The sequence below is a fragment of the Copadichromis virginalis genome, linkage group LG6 (assembly GCF_057382275.1).
Source record: "Copadichromis virginalis isolate Kocher_CV1m ecotype Utaka linkage group LG6, C_Virginalis_male_GT1.1, whole genome shotgun sequence".
NCBI classification, from domain to species: domain Eukaryota; kingdom Metazoa; phylum Chordata; class Actinopteri; order Cichliformes; family Cichlidae; genus Copadichromis; species Copadichromis virginalis.
This window is the reverse complement of record NC_140623.1, coordinates 20,452,777-20,469,762: the sequence shown is the minus strand read 5'-3', so window position 1 is coordinate 20,469,762 and position 16,986 is coordinate 20,452,777. Positions and strand designations below refer to the sequence as shown.

The window sequence follows — 16,986 nt, the reverse complement described above, 5'->3', positions numbered from 1 at the left end:
ATTCTAGATGTTTCTTAACTAACTGGAGCAATTTCATCCATGTATTAACATGAATACGCTGCCCGTTAATTACTACAAAAGCTTACTGTTTACATTCATGTTATGTCCAGCCTTTTTCGTGCTTTCACATTATTGGTGCCTATACAGCATGTACATATGGCTGATTCTGCTGAGCTGAGCTGAACTACTGAGAGGTTGCACACTAGCTTTGTGTTGGCCCATTTGAATGGTAATTTGAGCATACAGGTCTTCTGGAATTCCCCCAAATTAATGACCAAATGGATCAAATTCTGATAACACCAAGGATCTCTATATTGGGGGAAAATCCATTTTGTTTCCAGTATGTATCACATGATACTAACGGAAATTGTGCGACATAGTTGTCTGGCCTTGGTTTCCTTCTGTTGTCGAGCTTTATGAGAAACTACACTAACGTTTTTGGTTACAGATATGTGAGCGGTGATCAGGGAGGCACCGATCCAGCTACTTCCAGCTCTCATCCAATGCAGTCACCTTGGCTTAAGCCACTGCTGAGTTAATAATGATAAATTAATAAGCTGTCAGGAAGAATAGTAATTTTTCAGGCAACGCTCAGCTTACAAAAGTCAGATGAAGTGAAATAACAAAATGTTACGTCTCCATACGTTCAGCAAAGGCTTCTAAAGACGCATTCTGCTGAACATAACCGCAGAGAGAGCAAGTCAGGGAAAGAAAACATCTTCATCTGAGCTTCTCAGTCATATCAACTTACTCGATCGTAGTTTGCTAGTAAATTAAAAACCGATGCAAATATATACAAATAAATAAATATAAACAAAAACTGTTGTTGTGAAATGCCTCGAAATATTTCACACTTTGCTGTTAGCTTCCTCTAAGCTAAGTTAGCTGCACCACTAGCAACCTGTGTGGTGCTGGAGATGTCATAAAACTAAACTGATTGGATCTGCCTTAAATCAGCTCGTTGTCATTTAAAAACAAATCTAAATATATCAGGGTGTGAATTCCTAGCAGCAACAGTCTTCTCAACTAAGAAAACCCATGTTAGCAAGAAACAATGTCAGTATTTGCTACAATGTTAGCTGCTAGCTAAGCTTTTATTTCTCTAATCTCATCCGAATTTTGGAAATGAACCGGATGCGGTACAAACACTAAATCAACATTACAACAAACATAAGGCAAGTTTTTATTTTTGATATTCAATATATGTTTAGGTTCCCCCCCCACACACACACATATTTATTTAAAAGACTTAGCCTGATTTTCATTTGGTTGTGTATAAAATGAAAGAAAATAAACATAATTCTTTTATATATTGCTGTCTTTTTATTGGCATATAATATTTCAAAATTATGCCTTATTTTCAAATAAAGAATAACATTACAATGTTTGTAAAATAAAGTGGAAAGGAAAGGCAGGACCTCACACAACTTGAGATTGTTAAGTTCCTGCTGTGGAAAAGGGCCAAGAGATGTTTCTAACTGGGCACATATTTATTGCTTTTTGAAATAATGTTTAATTCACTCAACAGTTGACTCATTTTGTGTTTCTCATTGCTTAAATTACCATATTTTGATGTGTTTTCTCATTTGTTGAAGCTCACCATGCCATGCTAATTTTATTCACTGTATTTTGTGTTTTTTTTTGGTTTTTGGTTTGTTTAATAGAAAATATGCCACACGCTGTTTGTTGAGTCCAAAGGTCCATTATTGCTAATCTGAAAGATTTTTAAGCCTTTGAGTTTAGCAGCTGTTTTTCACTCCCATTACATGTAAAAGAGTTTTTGTTCTAAAGAACACGAACAGTGTTCCTTGAGTTCATCAATGCACTGTTTTTGTATTCCTTTGCAGCCTAGGCAGATTAACCTAAGGTCTTTTCTTTTATCCACCTCTTTCTTTGCGTCTATTAGTAACAAAATATGATAATGTTGCTCTTACATAAACACTTGGAGCAAGTCATGATAATCGTTTAGAGGACGGAACTAAACTCGCAGCTTGAGGGGGTTTGATTTCACGGCTGGAATTTGAAATAGTTTTTATACTGTAGCTGACCTTGTTCAAAAACACCTCCTACCTTTTCCCAAGGCCTTGACACTTGAACTAGAAAATCTGTGCTGGAATGATACAGGAAAAATCACCACTGTTTCAAATGTATTTGTTTGAACACAGAGCCAAATTCAGCAGTAATCCTGGCAGGAGTGAGCCATCTCAGTGCCCAGTACTTCCCAGTGCATTTGTACTGGGCTCTCTGCCTTTACAGCTTCCCATTTAAAAAATAGATATTTGTTTTTGCTGAGGATGTAAAGAATATGAAGATAACTACAGAAGCACGGAAGCTTCAAACCCTAAATAAACCAGTTACGTCACATTAAAGTCCTGTTTGCATCGGTTACTTGACCAGCCAAACAGCAGTGTGTGAGCATGTCTTCTTTGTTGCTCTGGAATCCCACATGTTCCATGTTCGGCCAAAAATATCAGCTATTTTTGAACTTAACCACCATATGAAGCTGCTGCTTTACCACTTTCCCTTCCCAACAAAACCGTATCTGTTCCGTGAGTTAAATCACTCGGTGAGTGCTCGCCTTAATGCTTTCAATGCTCCTGAGTGGGCACAGCTCAAAATCCATTCACTTGAGACTACAATCAGCATTCCATCAAGTCAGTAAGGTGCTGATTTAAATCTAAGAGGAGGGAGGCGGAAGGTTTCAGAAAGAAATTGTGGGTAATCATGGATGTGTGCATGTGAGCGTACCTTTTTCTGCATGTGTGTGACGGGTTGCAGTCGTCACAGATTTCAGGTCTTGGTAAATTTTAGTGGAGATGGAAGAGATTAGGCTGGAGCTATCGGATTGTGGCTTTTCAGACTCAGAGCTCAGCAGCCGGTTTGCGCGACTTCTCTCAAAGAATGAGAAACTTAATGGATCAACCCTGACTTTTTTTTCTTAGCTCTTAGATCCAAGTGCGGGAAAGAAGAGAAAAAGGAGTAAAAGTAAAAATCCTGGGGTGTAGAGGAAATGATTTAAGGGGAAGGAGTTGGAGGTGATTGCTCTTGTAGTGGAGGTGAGACGTTAGGATGGGAAGACAAGTGAGAAAATCAGGCAGATGGGGCATGTGTGAGAGAGATGAGCTTTAGATTTATAGCAGACTGAGGCTGCACTCATAATGTTCTGACAGGCCATCCAGCAGGCAAAGCCACACTTGAAGCTACTTATTCCAACCAGCTGCCATCGCGAACATTTCACTGCCACTGTGAGCATTCGAACATTTGCATTTCCAGTGAAATGCATTTCACTTTGGTCACATGAAAGTGCCTCCCTTTCTGTTTCACTGAGGACGACGCTTAAAAGCCATTTTTTAACAAGTTGATCCCGGCTGCGTCAGTAACCACACGGTCCTCTCAGTCAGTCACGGTCTTCGGTTATTCATCAAAGATTTTATCAGGTGATTCGCATCTGTATCAAATACGAATCTAATTCCATTAAAACTTAAATATTCATGGTTAAAAAACATCATTATTATATTTGTTTGAGGGAAGTTTGTACTGGACAATTCTGCGTGCTCATGCAAGTGCTAGGATTCAAGGTCAGGGCAGGAAGTCATTGCCAGTGTCAGGAAGAATGAGACAAATAAAAGTCCAGCTCTCATCTTTCGCAGTGCGAAAAACTCATCAATATGGAGAGTTCAGCTTCGATACACCCAGTGTCTAGATTTTCACATCCCAGTCTGTAAGCGTTCAATGGGAACCATCTCACTGGCTCGAGAAGTTCTTTGTCGATGATTTTTGCATGACAGCTAAAGCATTCAGCGGGAATGAGCCACGAGGGCGTAAAATCTGAGTGGCTGGACAGAGCAGACAGAGGTCTGTGCCCTACCTAAACTCCATTTTCACTGATCAAATGATTTAATTGCCTGAACATAATCACACCCTAGCCAAATGTTATCATTAGTCACATAAATGTAATGCACAGACAGGAACATTTGCATGGATAATCTCCTTTTTTTCAGTAATTTGGATCTTCTCCAAAGCCTCATACTTGTAAGAAAAAGATGTAAAGGAGAAATTGTGAAAAGGCTAAAACCTGAGTTTTAGTACCTGCTGTGGTCACTCTGAAAGCCTTCTCAAACTGCAACCCGGCAATGGCTTGCTTGACCCTTCAAACTCTCAATCCATAGTTCATAATAGAGGTTTCTTATACAAAAGGAATCCTTAACCCTACACTGAGAACATGTGTCATTGAGAATAAAGATGGGTATTTGCAGAGCTGTGCTGTACTAATATAAGCACACTTGGCTCGCCTTGATAATATTATCAGGGCTCGAATCTACAGTCATATTGAAATTAGGCCCCTTAATATGTGGATAAGAAAAAAACAACTCAAAAAACACTGTTAAAGTGTTAAAAGGTAAATATCATAGTAAATGGAGGCTGGGATACTGTAATACACCACACACTCCAAATAATACTAGTTAATTTCTCACTTACCACTAAATGCCATTAAAGTCTTCATTAAATAAAAACGTATTCAGATATAATTTCTGTTTCCTTTCTTTTACAATCCCCAGAAAGTGCCCATAACTTAAAAAATAATTTGTTTCTTCGTTCCTTTAAAGCTTCCAGTTGCCAGGCCCTCATGTATTTTTTAGGAGGAAAAAAATTACACCTTGATTTCTGTAAAATTACACGGTAATTGTTGTGAAAATTGCACCGTAATTACACAGGGCTTATTATTAAGTGCTAACATTTTTTATATTAACTCGGATAGTCCTGCGAGCGCTACGAAATTCCCAGGCTCGAAGACGTGTTCTGATTTTCTCTGCATTTTAAAGGCGTGGGTTGAATATCATCTCCATATTAAATAGATCACACATTATAATTTCCTCCGAGGTCCTTGCGGGGTTTTCAGATTCACTGAGGCCGGGATTTTGTTTGATTGAGTGCAGTCTTTGTTTCTTCAAATGGTGCGCGCAGGATTAAGGCAGGAGCCTAGAATTGGTAATGTGAGCTAACAAGCGAGCGGTGAAAGGAGAAAAGTGATACCTCAGTTTAAGTAAGATCGTTTAACGGGGTTGTCTGTGTGGCTTCCTTGTCTGCTTCGCTGTTTTCATTATCGCCGGGCTGTAAAGGCTCCGCTAAAAAAAAAATACATCTTTTCGCCCGTTTGAGGTGAAAGCGAGGCAGAAGGGTTTGCTTGTTAGAGGTGAAGGCGAACCATGTTCACTTGAGTGATTTAAAGGAACTTAAAATGAATAATCTTTGCAGTGCAGTCTTGTATTTTTCATTTGGAGCCATAATTTCGCTGTTTCACATCATGTTAAGGAACACTGCTTCCACCTTCAACGCTTTAAATAAGAGCGATGTCCTCCTTTAATAATAGGACATTTACTCGTTTTTCTAGTTATTCTTTTATTAATCATGTATTCCAAACGTCCCCAGAGGCAACAAGTCATATGTGTGATTCCAGACCGTGTGCGTGTTCCAGGAATGTTTGCTTGTCCAATGACCAGACTGTGCCCTCTAACATCATGTCTGTTTGTTTGCTTGTTTGTTTGTTTGTTTGTTTTCCTTTTTTTTGCTCCCCCAGAGACTAAACAATGCCTGCAATCTTGTTTATTTGGCTATTTGTTTTGCAGCTCTCTTCGCCTTAACTCACAGGGTAGTCGGGATAAGGTGCCTGCCCCAAGGTTAGCTCCACATGTTTCTTGAAATAATCTTGCTTGACATGTACTGCTGGAGGCACATCCTCTGAATCCTGTGCTCACTCACTTATTTATAGAGCCAAGCCCACACCCGCTTCCAAAACCAGTAACACCTCTCCACCCCTTGGCAGTAACCATCTCCTTCCCTCTGGCCTCAGTTCTGCGCACACAGCTTGCACTCTGCAGACCCTGTGTCAGCTGAACCCAGTGTCTAACAGGAATTTTTCCCAAGTTCTTTGGTAACGTTTTAATATTCAAACACCCCTCTGGTCAATCCATTGGAATACTAATGAGCCCCTTAAAGCTTAAATCCATAATGTTTCTTAAATTTGATATCAGTAATAGGGCTCTTCAAGCATTTATGATGCAGCGTTATTAACAGAACATGTGCCGCAACTTGTCAGTGTAAGAACTTTGGATGGGTTTATATTTCCCTAATAAATAGGATTCTCACCACAGCATCGCCTAGTCAATTATCCCAAGGTTGAGCGGAGTGAGATGCTCCTTATAGGAACGGTGAACTTATTAGGCAAACGGATAGAGTTTGATCATATACAAAATTAAATTTGTATATGTATTATTTGTAGCGTCTCAATTTTCAGAATTGCCTTTCCTGATCTCAGTTGGCTTTATATGTCATTAATCAAAAAGAAACAAGCCGCAAGTTATCCCTTACTTGCTAGTAATTACTTCCACGTTAGGTTGATGAACCGATGTGTTACACTAACACGAGGCTTATTCGCCATAAACAGTCCACACAAGGATCAGTAGCAATTCTCTTGAGTCCGGAGGAATGGCTGATGTAAACCAAAGTGAAAGTGTGTCATCACTTGACGTGTTTTGATGGCGTTCAAAGAACGAGGATTACACTCACTATGTTTGGCCTTCCAGCTGGTGGGGCCATTTTTAGTGCTCCCTGTCCTTTGCTGTGGCTAATGAACACCGGTCATTATCCTGATCTCTCTGCCAGGCCAGAGGCTTAAAAATACCCTCAAAGGCAAAGCCTGTTGATGGTTGCCTCTGATCTTTCCAATCAAGTCCTCCTCCTTGGAGGGGAGTAACAACACAGAGCATTCACTTGGCTGCTCTCTAACGAAGACATCAGTAGCTGCTTTCCTTTAATCCGCCGACCAGACCGGGGTCTAACAAACTTCTGCTTCCGGAAGAGCGCAGCACGTTTCATGTCCTCCAACAAGAATGGGCCACTTTTAATTTGTAAATGTGAACTTTGACTGCTCGGTGTGTTAACAACCCGACTCATATCACAAGCTCAAAGTTGGCTTACATTGCTTTTCATTCTGTTCAGTCACGGAGCCTAATAAAGTGGAATGAGTCGTGAGTAGTTATCTAGATCAGTTAAAGGAATCATATCATTACCTTGTTCTCTTTGAATTCCTGCACCTGAGTAACTAAAGTTACTGTTTTTTATGAATAGGCCAGGTTAGCTGCAAATTCTGAAAGATGTAACTGAATTCTTAGCATATGGATTTCACTTAGAGAGAGTCTTCAACCATTTCTACGTTTGTATCAGGCGTCAGTCGGTGCGCTGAAGTTATATTTATCTCATTTGAAACAGAGAGCAGTTAGATATTTTCAATCAAAAGATATTTTATGTTAAAATATACATACAAATACCCAGAGTCACTGGACTTTATTCCATTATATTTTAAAGAGGAAACACAGCATGGTGGCACAGGCTAACCTAAATTCAGCTGATCTGCCAGTTTTTTTTAACTTGTAATATCACAGACAGCTACAAGTATTTCAGTCTCCCACTGAGCTTTGGAAATTCCAGATTTATCATGGAATTTATTTTTATCAAAACCTGAATTTCGGGATCACTTTCTTCTGTGATTGTTTTTAAAAACATACTCACTGATACCCGAAGAAACACATACATAAACAAATATATGTGACGTCTTTGGTCTTTTGTCCGACCATTCAACCAAACTGAAATCAGTTAAGCTGTGTTTGAGCTAAAACTGTCAGAGATCGGACTGGTTAAGGCGAGAGGTAAATCCTCCTTGATGCAGGTTATTTGCTGGATTCAGTGCGGGGTTGCCGTGCTGTATGCAGGACATCACCAAAACAAGCATGCCCTGCATCTTTATCAGCACAAATAAGCTCAGTATACCATCACATCCTTCCAGATAAACAACAGACTGGCTGGTGGGATGAATACTATCCAAAAGAACATCTCTCTCGCTCCCTAAACACGCACACTCACAGACTCGGGTGTACTGCTTCTTCTGCCACACTGGTAATTAAGTCCTCTGATGGTATTGTATTATGACATAATTAATGAAGCTTTTAATGAAAATTAGTAACACTCGGTGTATCAGAAGTGCTTAGCAGCAAGCTGCAGCAAGCGCAGTAAGATAAGCAGGGCAAGCCTCCAGCTCACTGAGACAGAACAGAGCCAGGGAAGCTCTAATTCCACGTCTCTGTACACAATCAAAGTATCAACTATCCACGCACTATGTAGGATCTCTTTAATGAGAAACTAATTATAATCTGCTATTTTGGTGCTTAATTGTTTCAGTTTCGCTCTAAGAGGGAAATATTATTCACCTAGGTAATCCTTGTTGGCGGCATGCCAGAGTAAATATCAGCGCTGCATTTTAAAGCCACGAGAATCTAAATTTTGCCGGGTGTAAAAAAGGTCAAACGTCTCATTTATTTTCTACAGTGGGAAATAATTTAATATCAGCAAGGACAATAAAACTTCTCCCGAATCCTGCACTGTGCAAAGTAAAAAAACAACTACTATGTGGTTAGCTGAAAATGGCTTTTCCACTATCATTAGTCAATGATAATATGACTGTCACACAAGGAGAAACACACACATTTCCTATATGAATGAGGCATCACGCTGTCTTTTTGCTGTAACTTGGGAGTAAATTTACAGCCAAGGGGTTGTGGAAGTCAAAAAGCAGTAGGATTAAGTGCTTTGTCATCCTGATCTGGTACACGTAGTCTTCCAGGGCGCTGCGCTGATCTGTCTCTTCCCTTCTGAATCCCCCTTTAACCAGCTGTGTGCCAGCCTGGCTGTAAGCATGGAGACTGCGTGGGACCCAGTAAGTGCAAGTGCCATCCTGGTTTCACTGGGAAAACCTGCAATCAAGGTGAGCTATCGACCGAAGCTTGCAGCCGCTTTCGTAACTCTGACCGTGATGTTGTTTTGCCATTTGACGTGACTTATCTGTTCCTCGCAGTGCACTGAAATAGAAAGATAAACCACAAAGAAAGCAGGGAGAGTCGGGAAATATTGTCCCCACCCACTAAGCAACGGGCCTGCTGACGTGCGCATCTTTCCTAAAGAAAACTAAGTGAAGGAGAACCTCTGCCTTGAGTGATGTCAGCGTAATCACTGTTTATTGCAGCCAAATCTCCACAGTAGAACATCAGCGCTGTAAAGCTGCCACAGGAGCGGAAGCTGGTTTGCATCAGCTGACAATAGTGAGGTGCTTTAATCACAGGGCAGGAGGTGGACCGCGGGGGCTGATTCAGCTCAAATGGAAATGAGTGGTGAAGCTGTGTTGAATGATCCCTGGAGTGCATCCTCTCCTGTGAAGATAACATCTCAATTACTGACCTGAGATAACTTGGACCGACTGAGTGCAACCAATGCTATTTGAAGGCGTTTGTTTGTTTGCGTGTGTGTGTGCTGGTCGGTGGATGAGAGTGGGCGGGGGTGGGGGAGGTCTGGAGTTTTTGTGCCTTTACACTTTGGGCACGTTGAAAAGCATTAAAGCTTCCCCAGTTAGCTTGACCTGCATCCCAGCAGCTTGAAAATACTTGTGGAATTCACGCCCTGAGACGGGAATAGGATAGTGCGTAATTAAAAACAAGGGGGAGGGAGGGGGGTGGGGGTGTTGAAATCCTTTCCGGAATGTTCCAAATGACTCATCCTGCATTTCAGGGCTATAGGTGGCTCCTGTCTGCCTGGGCCAGACGGGTCTACTTTGTCTCAATCTGCAACAAAGAGGAGGAAAGTAAAAGGATACGGTATCCAAGCGAGGCAGACTTCGCTGCCAACCATTCAGACAGACTTATCTGACAAAAGCGATTCCGAGACCTTTCAAGATGAAACTGTACTTTCAAGCGTCTGCCGAACTCCCATTTTTCCAATAAGCTCGTGACGTTTTACTTAGCTCTGAGTGGCAGACTTGACCTTTCAGCCTGCGTAGGTGCTGATAACCCCGCATTCTCTGCCGCGCTGCCCCATGCTATGGAAACCAATTTAATCATTCAGGGACCGGAGATTAGATTTTCTCATTTAAATGCAGCGTCGGTCAAACATTGATTTGAGGTGTACTATTGATGTGCCAGGTGGCCAGTGTTTTGAAGCATTCTAATATCCTGTCCCTCTGGAGTGCAGTATTTATCTCGAGGAGACAACTGGAGGAAAGAAATAAGAGCCCCGAGCTGCTTCTCTGACCTCGATGTTGCTAAAGGTCAAGCAGTCTCCCCGAGAGCTTTTAAATCAGATTATAATCTGTAAATTTGTTTTGAGGAAAACGGCGTCTCCTGGGGAGTTGCACGATAAGTGCAGCCGGTGGTCAAACTCGTTAAGAGGCTAAATACTCGACTTAAGTACCTATATTTGAATAACTCAATTTTATGCCCTGCTTGTGCTTCTAAAAGGAGGTGAACATTTATCTATATTTATCTGTCTGCAAATCGCTGATAACATTTTAAAGAGACAAATTTAACACTTAGAAAATTGAGCGACTTTTTAAACTTTTGTCCAGCAGTTTCCTAGTTTGTGTCCCTTAAAAAGGTCATTACCTCACCTTATCACACCAACAAAAATTCACTGACTGCAAATGATAGGAGCTACTATTTTATTTTTAAAAAAGAGATTACAACAGGAAAATGTGCACAAGTGTGGACATCAGTGGTGAATACACAAATTTATTTTAAGTGGGATGTGCGGATGAGTTTGCCACCCTGGAGGCTCGGATTGATTAACAAGAGTGTTGAACACCTTAGAAACACTGTTTGTGTGGAGCAAAAGCAAACCACAGACAGTCATTGTTTACAGTAAACACGATCACAGCAGCTGCCGTATTTTCACATGTCCAATATTTTTATATTTTTATATACCTTGTTTGTTTTTGGGGGTTTTTTTACTACCAAATTCTTTGGCCTTAACTCTCGTCGCAGCTCCTATACAGAAAATATCCCACGATCTGAACGGGATATAATTTAAATGAATGTGATTATTTTTCACCATTAACTTGACTCTCTGAGAATCCAAACAGAATCGTTTTGAGAACGCGCCTCACGCTCGGTGCTGATGAGAATCGTTGCTGTCATTCAGCGTAGTGATAGATGAGCATGCTGTCGCTGCACAAATAAACTCATTATAAGGATAATCTGTTTAACAGTTTGGCAGCAAACTCCCCCTGCTGATCCAATCATTTTAATAAGATGATTATTCCATGCAGGTGGATTTAATTAGGTGTAGTTGACCTGCTGTTAAGACACTATTAAAAGATTTTGCTGGAGGATCCATGTCTCAGACATCAGAAGGAATACAGCTGCGGAGATGCTTCCAGATGCTCCTCGTCTGTCAGCCAGATACGTAATTAATACCACTTTAAGTGTGATAGCCTAATACTGCTGCTGCAGCATGTATACAGTTTACTTCTAGATCTGTTTTCAGAATATTAGCTATTATCTGGATCTCTCACTGCTTTATCTTGGCAAAGCCGCAGAAAAGAGCATGAACACTTTGACTAATCTCCATGCGAATTTAATTCAGTGTAGGTGTAGACAGATACTTCAGGGCTGTTGGTTTAGAAACCGATCCCTCTCTGTCACTGTTTGTCTTTCTGGCTGTCTGCTATTAGCAGCCAAACAGCTGCAAGTATTTAAAGTATTGCATGCATGTCATCATACTGTGTATTTACACTCAGTTGTCTGGCTATTACTCCAGATTCCTTTTATCTGTGTTCTCTTTAAGGTCACCAAAGAGGCAAGAAGTAATGTTTGACCTGAGTTAACTCCTGTGAGTTTGAAGTATATGTGATTAGAAATCATCCCCCTGCTAAGATTTCCTTCTGATATTCATTGTAATGATAAAGATATTGTTCCATTAAGAATGATGCAACACAGGTTGAACACATATGATTGAAGACATGATATCACATCACACAATAAAGCAGCCAGATGGTGGCTTGCAGAACTGTCCTATTACAATTAACAGCGCATGGAGAATGGAAGAAAGTTATCACACAGAGACAGCAGAGAATGAGTCTTGAAATCACAGTGGCTGCTAAAGGATCGCTCACTGATCAGATCGACCTCCAGAGTCTTTATGGATATTTTCATTTACTTAATAACATTTGCAGAAATACTTTTTTTCTGGTACTTTTCAGGTAAATCCACTGATTCTCCCACTAAGTTGAACTTTTTCCACTCACCATCAACTTTAGGTACACCTGTTCAACTGCCAGCTAATGCAAATATCTCATCAGCTAATCACATGGTTCATTTAGGTAGGTATGCAGACATGGCCACGATAACCCATTGGCGTAACTTTGTGCTGAACATCGGGGGGGGGGGGGGGGGGGGTCAAGATCTCTGTCTAAATAAATAAATAAATCTGGGTAAATTCCCAGATTAGTAAACATGCAACTATTTTGCTGGTAATACTTGAAACGAGCAAAGAAAATCAACAGCCTCTTTATTTAAGATAATTCATAATTTTATTGGGGGGTTATATTGGTTGGGTCTGATTATTGGGGGGGGGCATAACCCCCCTGGAAGTTACGCCCCTGCGATAACTGCTGGAGTTCAAAGCGAGGATCAGAATGGGAAAGCAAGACAGAAGAGAAGAGCATCTTTGAACATAAACACACTGAACCCTGTAGCAAATGAGCTACAGCAGCAGAAGCCACTCAGCTAAAGGTTTGGAACGGAGGGTACAGTTCATGCAGGCTCACCAAATTTGGACATGAGAAGACTGAAAAACATTGCTTGGTCTCAAAAGTCTTGATTTCTGCTGAGACATTTAGATAATTGGGTCAGCATGTGCCGTAAAGAACATGAAAGCATGGGTCCCGCGCTGTATCAATGGTTCAGGCTGTGGGCGTAATGGCCTGAGGGATATTTTCTTGTTACACCGTGATCCTTAGCCTACCTGAGTATTGTTCCTGACTGCGTCCATCCCTTTATGACCGCAGTGTACCCATCTGCTGATACCTATTTCCCAGCATCACTAGATGGGTACACCATAATGATTTGTCACAAAACTCAAAGCATCTCAAATTGGTTTCTTGAACATGACAATGAGTTGCCTGTACTCGAATGACCTCCACTGTCACCAACTCTCAATTCAGTACAGTGCTTTTGTTATGTGAACAGGAGATTCACATCGTGAATGCGCAGCCGACAAATATGCAGCAACTGTGTGATGCTATCATGTTAACCTGATGTTTGCAGCACCTTTTTGAATGTCAGAAAGCAACAGGTCATCCAACTCAGTACTAGGAAGTTGTACCTAAAAATGTGGCCAGTGGGTGCAGTACAGGCACCTACACCCTGAGGTGGCAGCTCAGTAGCTAAATTGTTCGTGGGTTTATTCTTCTTGTTTTTCCCCATTTTATGACTGGACCCACCCACTGTGTTCCTGTCCAGCACATAGTTACAGCCTTATTAGAGATGTATTCTCCATAAACTTATGTAATGATTACTATCAGTAATAATATATCTCTACATCTCTAGTTCCAATAAAAACAGCTGCATGCCATTTGTCTATAAATGAAGACAAACTGAAAACAGATTGTTTTCATAGTGAAGGTTTGTTTCTTCTTCCAGTGCCCGTTCATCGTGTCTATTTACAGAAAAGTTCAGCTACAAATGCTTCCGTCTTAAGCAGAGTTGGCAGTGCGGCTGCTTGCGTAACCTCTCAGTTTAGATTTTTGTATTCCTCGGTCGAAAAATGCTCGGATGATATGGAGCATGCAGAAACAGTCGGAGCTAGTTGTATCATCTTCTTGTCACTTAACAATAGCTGTTGTTAGCCCAGTGCCGGAGGAAAGGTTGCTTGAATGATAGATGGTTAGGCAGGAAGGGGAGGGGCTGAAATTCCTGAGGCTGAAGCATTTGCAGTCAAACAGTGATTTGTCTCTTTAAATGTAACTCCTGCCTACTTTTGAAACTCCGGGCAGAAATTGAGAAGGGATCCTCTGAATCTGTGCGATACTGTAATTCTCTCAGATCCTATTTCACCCTTGTGACAAAAAGGGAATGCAGAAGAGACGAGCGGGCAGGAGGACAGGAGATGCAAAACCACTTTTTGCTGTTTCTCCCATGTGCCCTTTTTTTTTCCTGATACTCAGCTCATGTCCAATTCCCACAAGTGTAATCCTCTTTGCTGCATAATGTTCCTCTTTACTTTCCAGGAATGTAGCGTGGTCAGAGGTGTCCTAATCCATTGGTTGGTTCCTTTTTAAAAAATTCTCTCTCTCTCTCCCTCTCCCTCTGTTCTCCTCACTCACTTTACTACTTCATGTCAATCAAACCCTCCACTCCCTTTCCTCCCACTCCCCTCCTCCTCTCTAACCCATTTTCTTTTGTCTAAAGAAGAGGCGCTGGACTATTTAACCCCACCAGTGTGGGCCAGTCACCTTCCTATCTTTCTTCCCGTGGACCATCAGCCGGCGAGAGTTGTGATGGAGGGTGAGATTCGATCGACCTCCCCTCGGCAGCTTCTCTTCTTCCCCCTTGGCAACATGCATGGTGCTGCACAATGCGACCTAAGGAGGACTAAATGTCACTCCCAGTTATTTTCTTCCTGCTTTCGTTCTGTCCCTGGCAGAGGAGGCACCACCCAAGAGCAGCTTTTCAGCAGAAGAAAAACAGCACGAGTGCCAAGCATGTTGCAGTTTTTACCACTCTCCCCTCCCTTTCTTTATCCCTTCTACCCTGAATACAGTTTCTCTGTGCAGAAGAGCCATCATGAGTTTCTCTTCCCTGCTTCTTCTTCTTCTTTCTCATTTGCACCATGACTGCCTGGAACAAATAGCTCTTCCTTGCTTTTCAAACCATCATCGACATGGACACAGCACTCGTGGCTTCTCCATCGCTGCTAGAACAAGGCCTTGAATTCCAACCAGTGTTATCTCCTTTAAAGATGAGCATATGCCCAAGAAAAAGGCCCCTGCTAATCCCTGTCAGTGATAGAGGTGTGTCGGGAATGTAGCACACCTCAGTGGAGCTGACCCAATAAATCACTCCATTTTGCATCACTTCAAATGTGTCTTAGCAGTTCATTTACCATACAGTGAACACCCCAGAGGGGCTCTCCACCTCTGCTATCTCACAGGTTTCTGCAGTCCTGGGGCCATGTCGAAGTATGAATTGGTGGTCATATCTGTGCGTTATCTCTCTGTTTCTCTCTCTCTCTCTGTCTGTCCTCTTGGTCTTGCCTGTAGATGAGAGCCTGGCTGTATCTTGCGCGTTGCTTGTGCTGATGCTCTACTGTCTGAGAATGTGAGAATTTCAATAATCCCTCATTTACATTTTTAAGCTGTTTTTCAGTGCAACGGACAAGTGGAGACCTTTTTCCTCTTTCACGCTGACAATGGACAGTGTTGCTATGGTTTTCTGTTATCGCAGTAATGAGTGTGCAAAAGCTGTGTGCTAGTGTGTGTGCAGGTGTGAGTGTTTTGGACAATATCTTGTGGGTGAAGTAAGCGGAGCTAAGCCTCCTGTCTGACAAAGGACAGAACAAATCATTTTGACGTGGTTCCCTCCATAGAAAAACTAAGAATAATTTATGTCGCAGCGGAAAGACTGTCAGTTTGTACAGGTGTTTGAAAAGTGAGGGGAAAAAAGCAGTGAGCTTTATGCTCATGTGGTGAACAAAAATAGCAGAACAAATTCGGTTTGCAGTGGGCAGCAAGACCTGCTGTGTGCGCTGTGTAATAATAAGAGTCATCACACTGCACCTGTGTCACTTTGTTATGCACGCAAATGAAAATCTTGTTATCTCAAGAAGACAATCAGTTTATATTTGCAAAGACATTTCATTCATATCAGAAATCCTGAAATTTCAAAATAAAAATTCATTTTAGGGCAGCACGACTATGAGCAAAATTATTATCACTATTATTTTAAATGTCAACGTTTGTTGTTGTGATTATTCACTGATTTGACCCCCGAAATGATCATGTAAGCTTACATCCATGCTCTGCTGCATTCCTGCTAATGTTTAAAATAAAACCAGTCCTTCTTTATATACCTAAATTCAGTGCATATCTTAGAGAATAAATATTCATATAATTTTTTTTTCTTTTTTAACTAAGCTAACACAAAATGTAGTCCACAGGACGATGCTTTCACCTTTGCCTTGTGCTGCATTCATGTTAATTAAAACATCTCTGCATACAAATGAGGTGTTTGTATCCAAACGCCTTATTCATCTGACCCGAGTGCATTTCCTAGAAGGAAAGAATATAAACCAACACATCTATTCTTCATCAGGGTCGACTCTTAGAGCAATTACGCACTTGTTCGTCTCATACTGCTCCTAGAATAAACTTGTTGTATTATTTTGCAATAAAACCAAGTGCCCCAGGAAGTCCTTTTTGTTGGTCCTGAGCTTGCATCTGCCCCACTGAAAAGCACTTGTCAGTTAAGCCTTTGGAGCCGTGGAGCACTTTTTTTTTATTCCATTATGGTTACCTACATGACAGATGTGAATAAAATGCATATAGTAAAACTTTATTTCTCTCTTTGCCTATAGTGCAGGTTTTGCCACTTTCATACAGTTGACCAGTTTCCTTAAGCCTTAATGGGTAGTGGACACATATTTTTGGCTAAATGGAATTTGACTGCATTTGTTGGTGACTTCAGTTTGTCTTTTTGAGCTTGATGGACGACCAGATGCGCTGCACAGGCCTGCTTTTTTTATGGACTTCTGAGTCTGTGCTGGATGATTTCCATTAGGTACGACCGCACTGTTTGTCTTTACATTCATTGTAGAGCAGATGTAGATGTGTTTTGAATAAGTTAGTTGTGTTGAGTTGGAGCACAGCCCCAATAATACAGGACTAAATCACTAAAATGTATTTCCAAACAACAGCTAATGACCTGCTTTTAATGTGATCCTGTACATTGCAGGGAACAGGATTTTATTGCCAGAGCACAGATTTTCATTATCAATCAGTGATGCTGATTTAATTGTGGGAAACCAGACTCGTGATCGAGATTAAAACTGGATTAATCGTGCAGCCCTGCTTAAGTCTAATAACATTTAGCTTGTCTTACATGTAGAAGA

At 41.2% G+C, this 16,986-nt stretch overlaps 1 protein-coding gene across 5 annotated transcripts in view; it reads left to right on the top strand.

Annotated features, from left to right (window-relative positions):
* The window catches only part of npnta (nephronectin a), a 56,761-nt gene that overhangs the window by 13,900 nt on the left and 25,875 nt on the right, over positions 1–16,986 (top strand). The window contains exons 3-5 of one of the 5 annotated variants that reach the window (XM_085459146.1): positions 5,628–5,678; positions 8,726–8,818; positions 14,289–14,384. The exons of 1 other annotated variant lie outside the window; for it this stretch is intronic. In XM_085459146.1, the coding sequence (XP_085315272.1) occupies positions 5,628–5,678; positions 8,726–8,818; positions 14,289–14,384 (240 nt within the window). The remainder of the gene's footprint in view (positions 1–5,627; positions 5,679–8,725; positions 8,819–14,288; positions 14,385–16,986) is intronic. 3 more of the 5 variants (XM_085459142.1, XM_085459143.1, XM_085459144.1) reach the window with 3 other exon arrangements.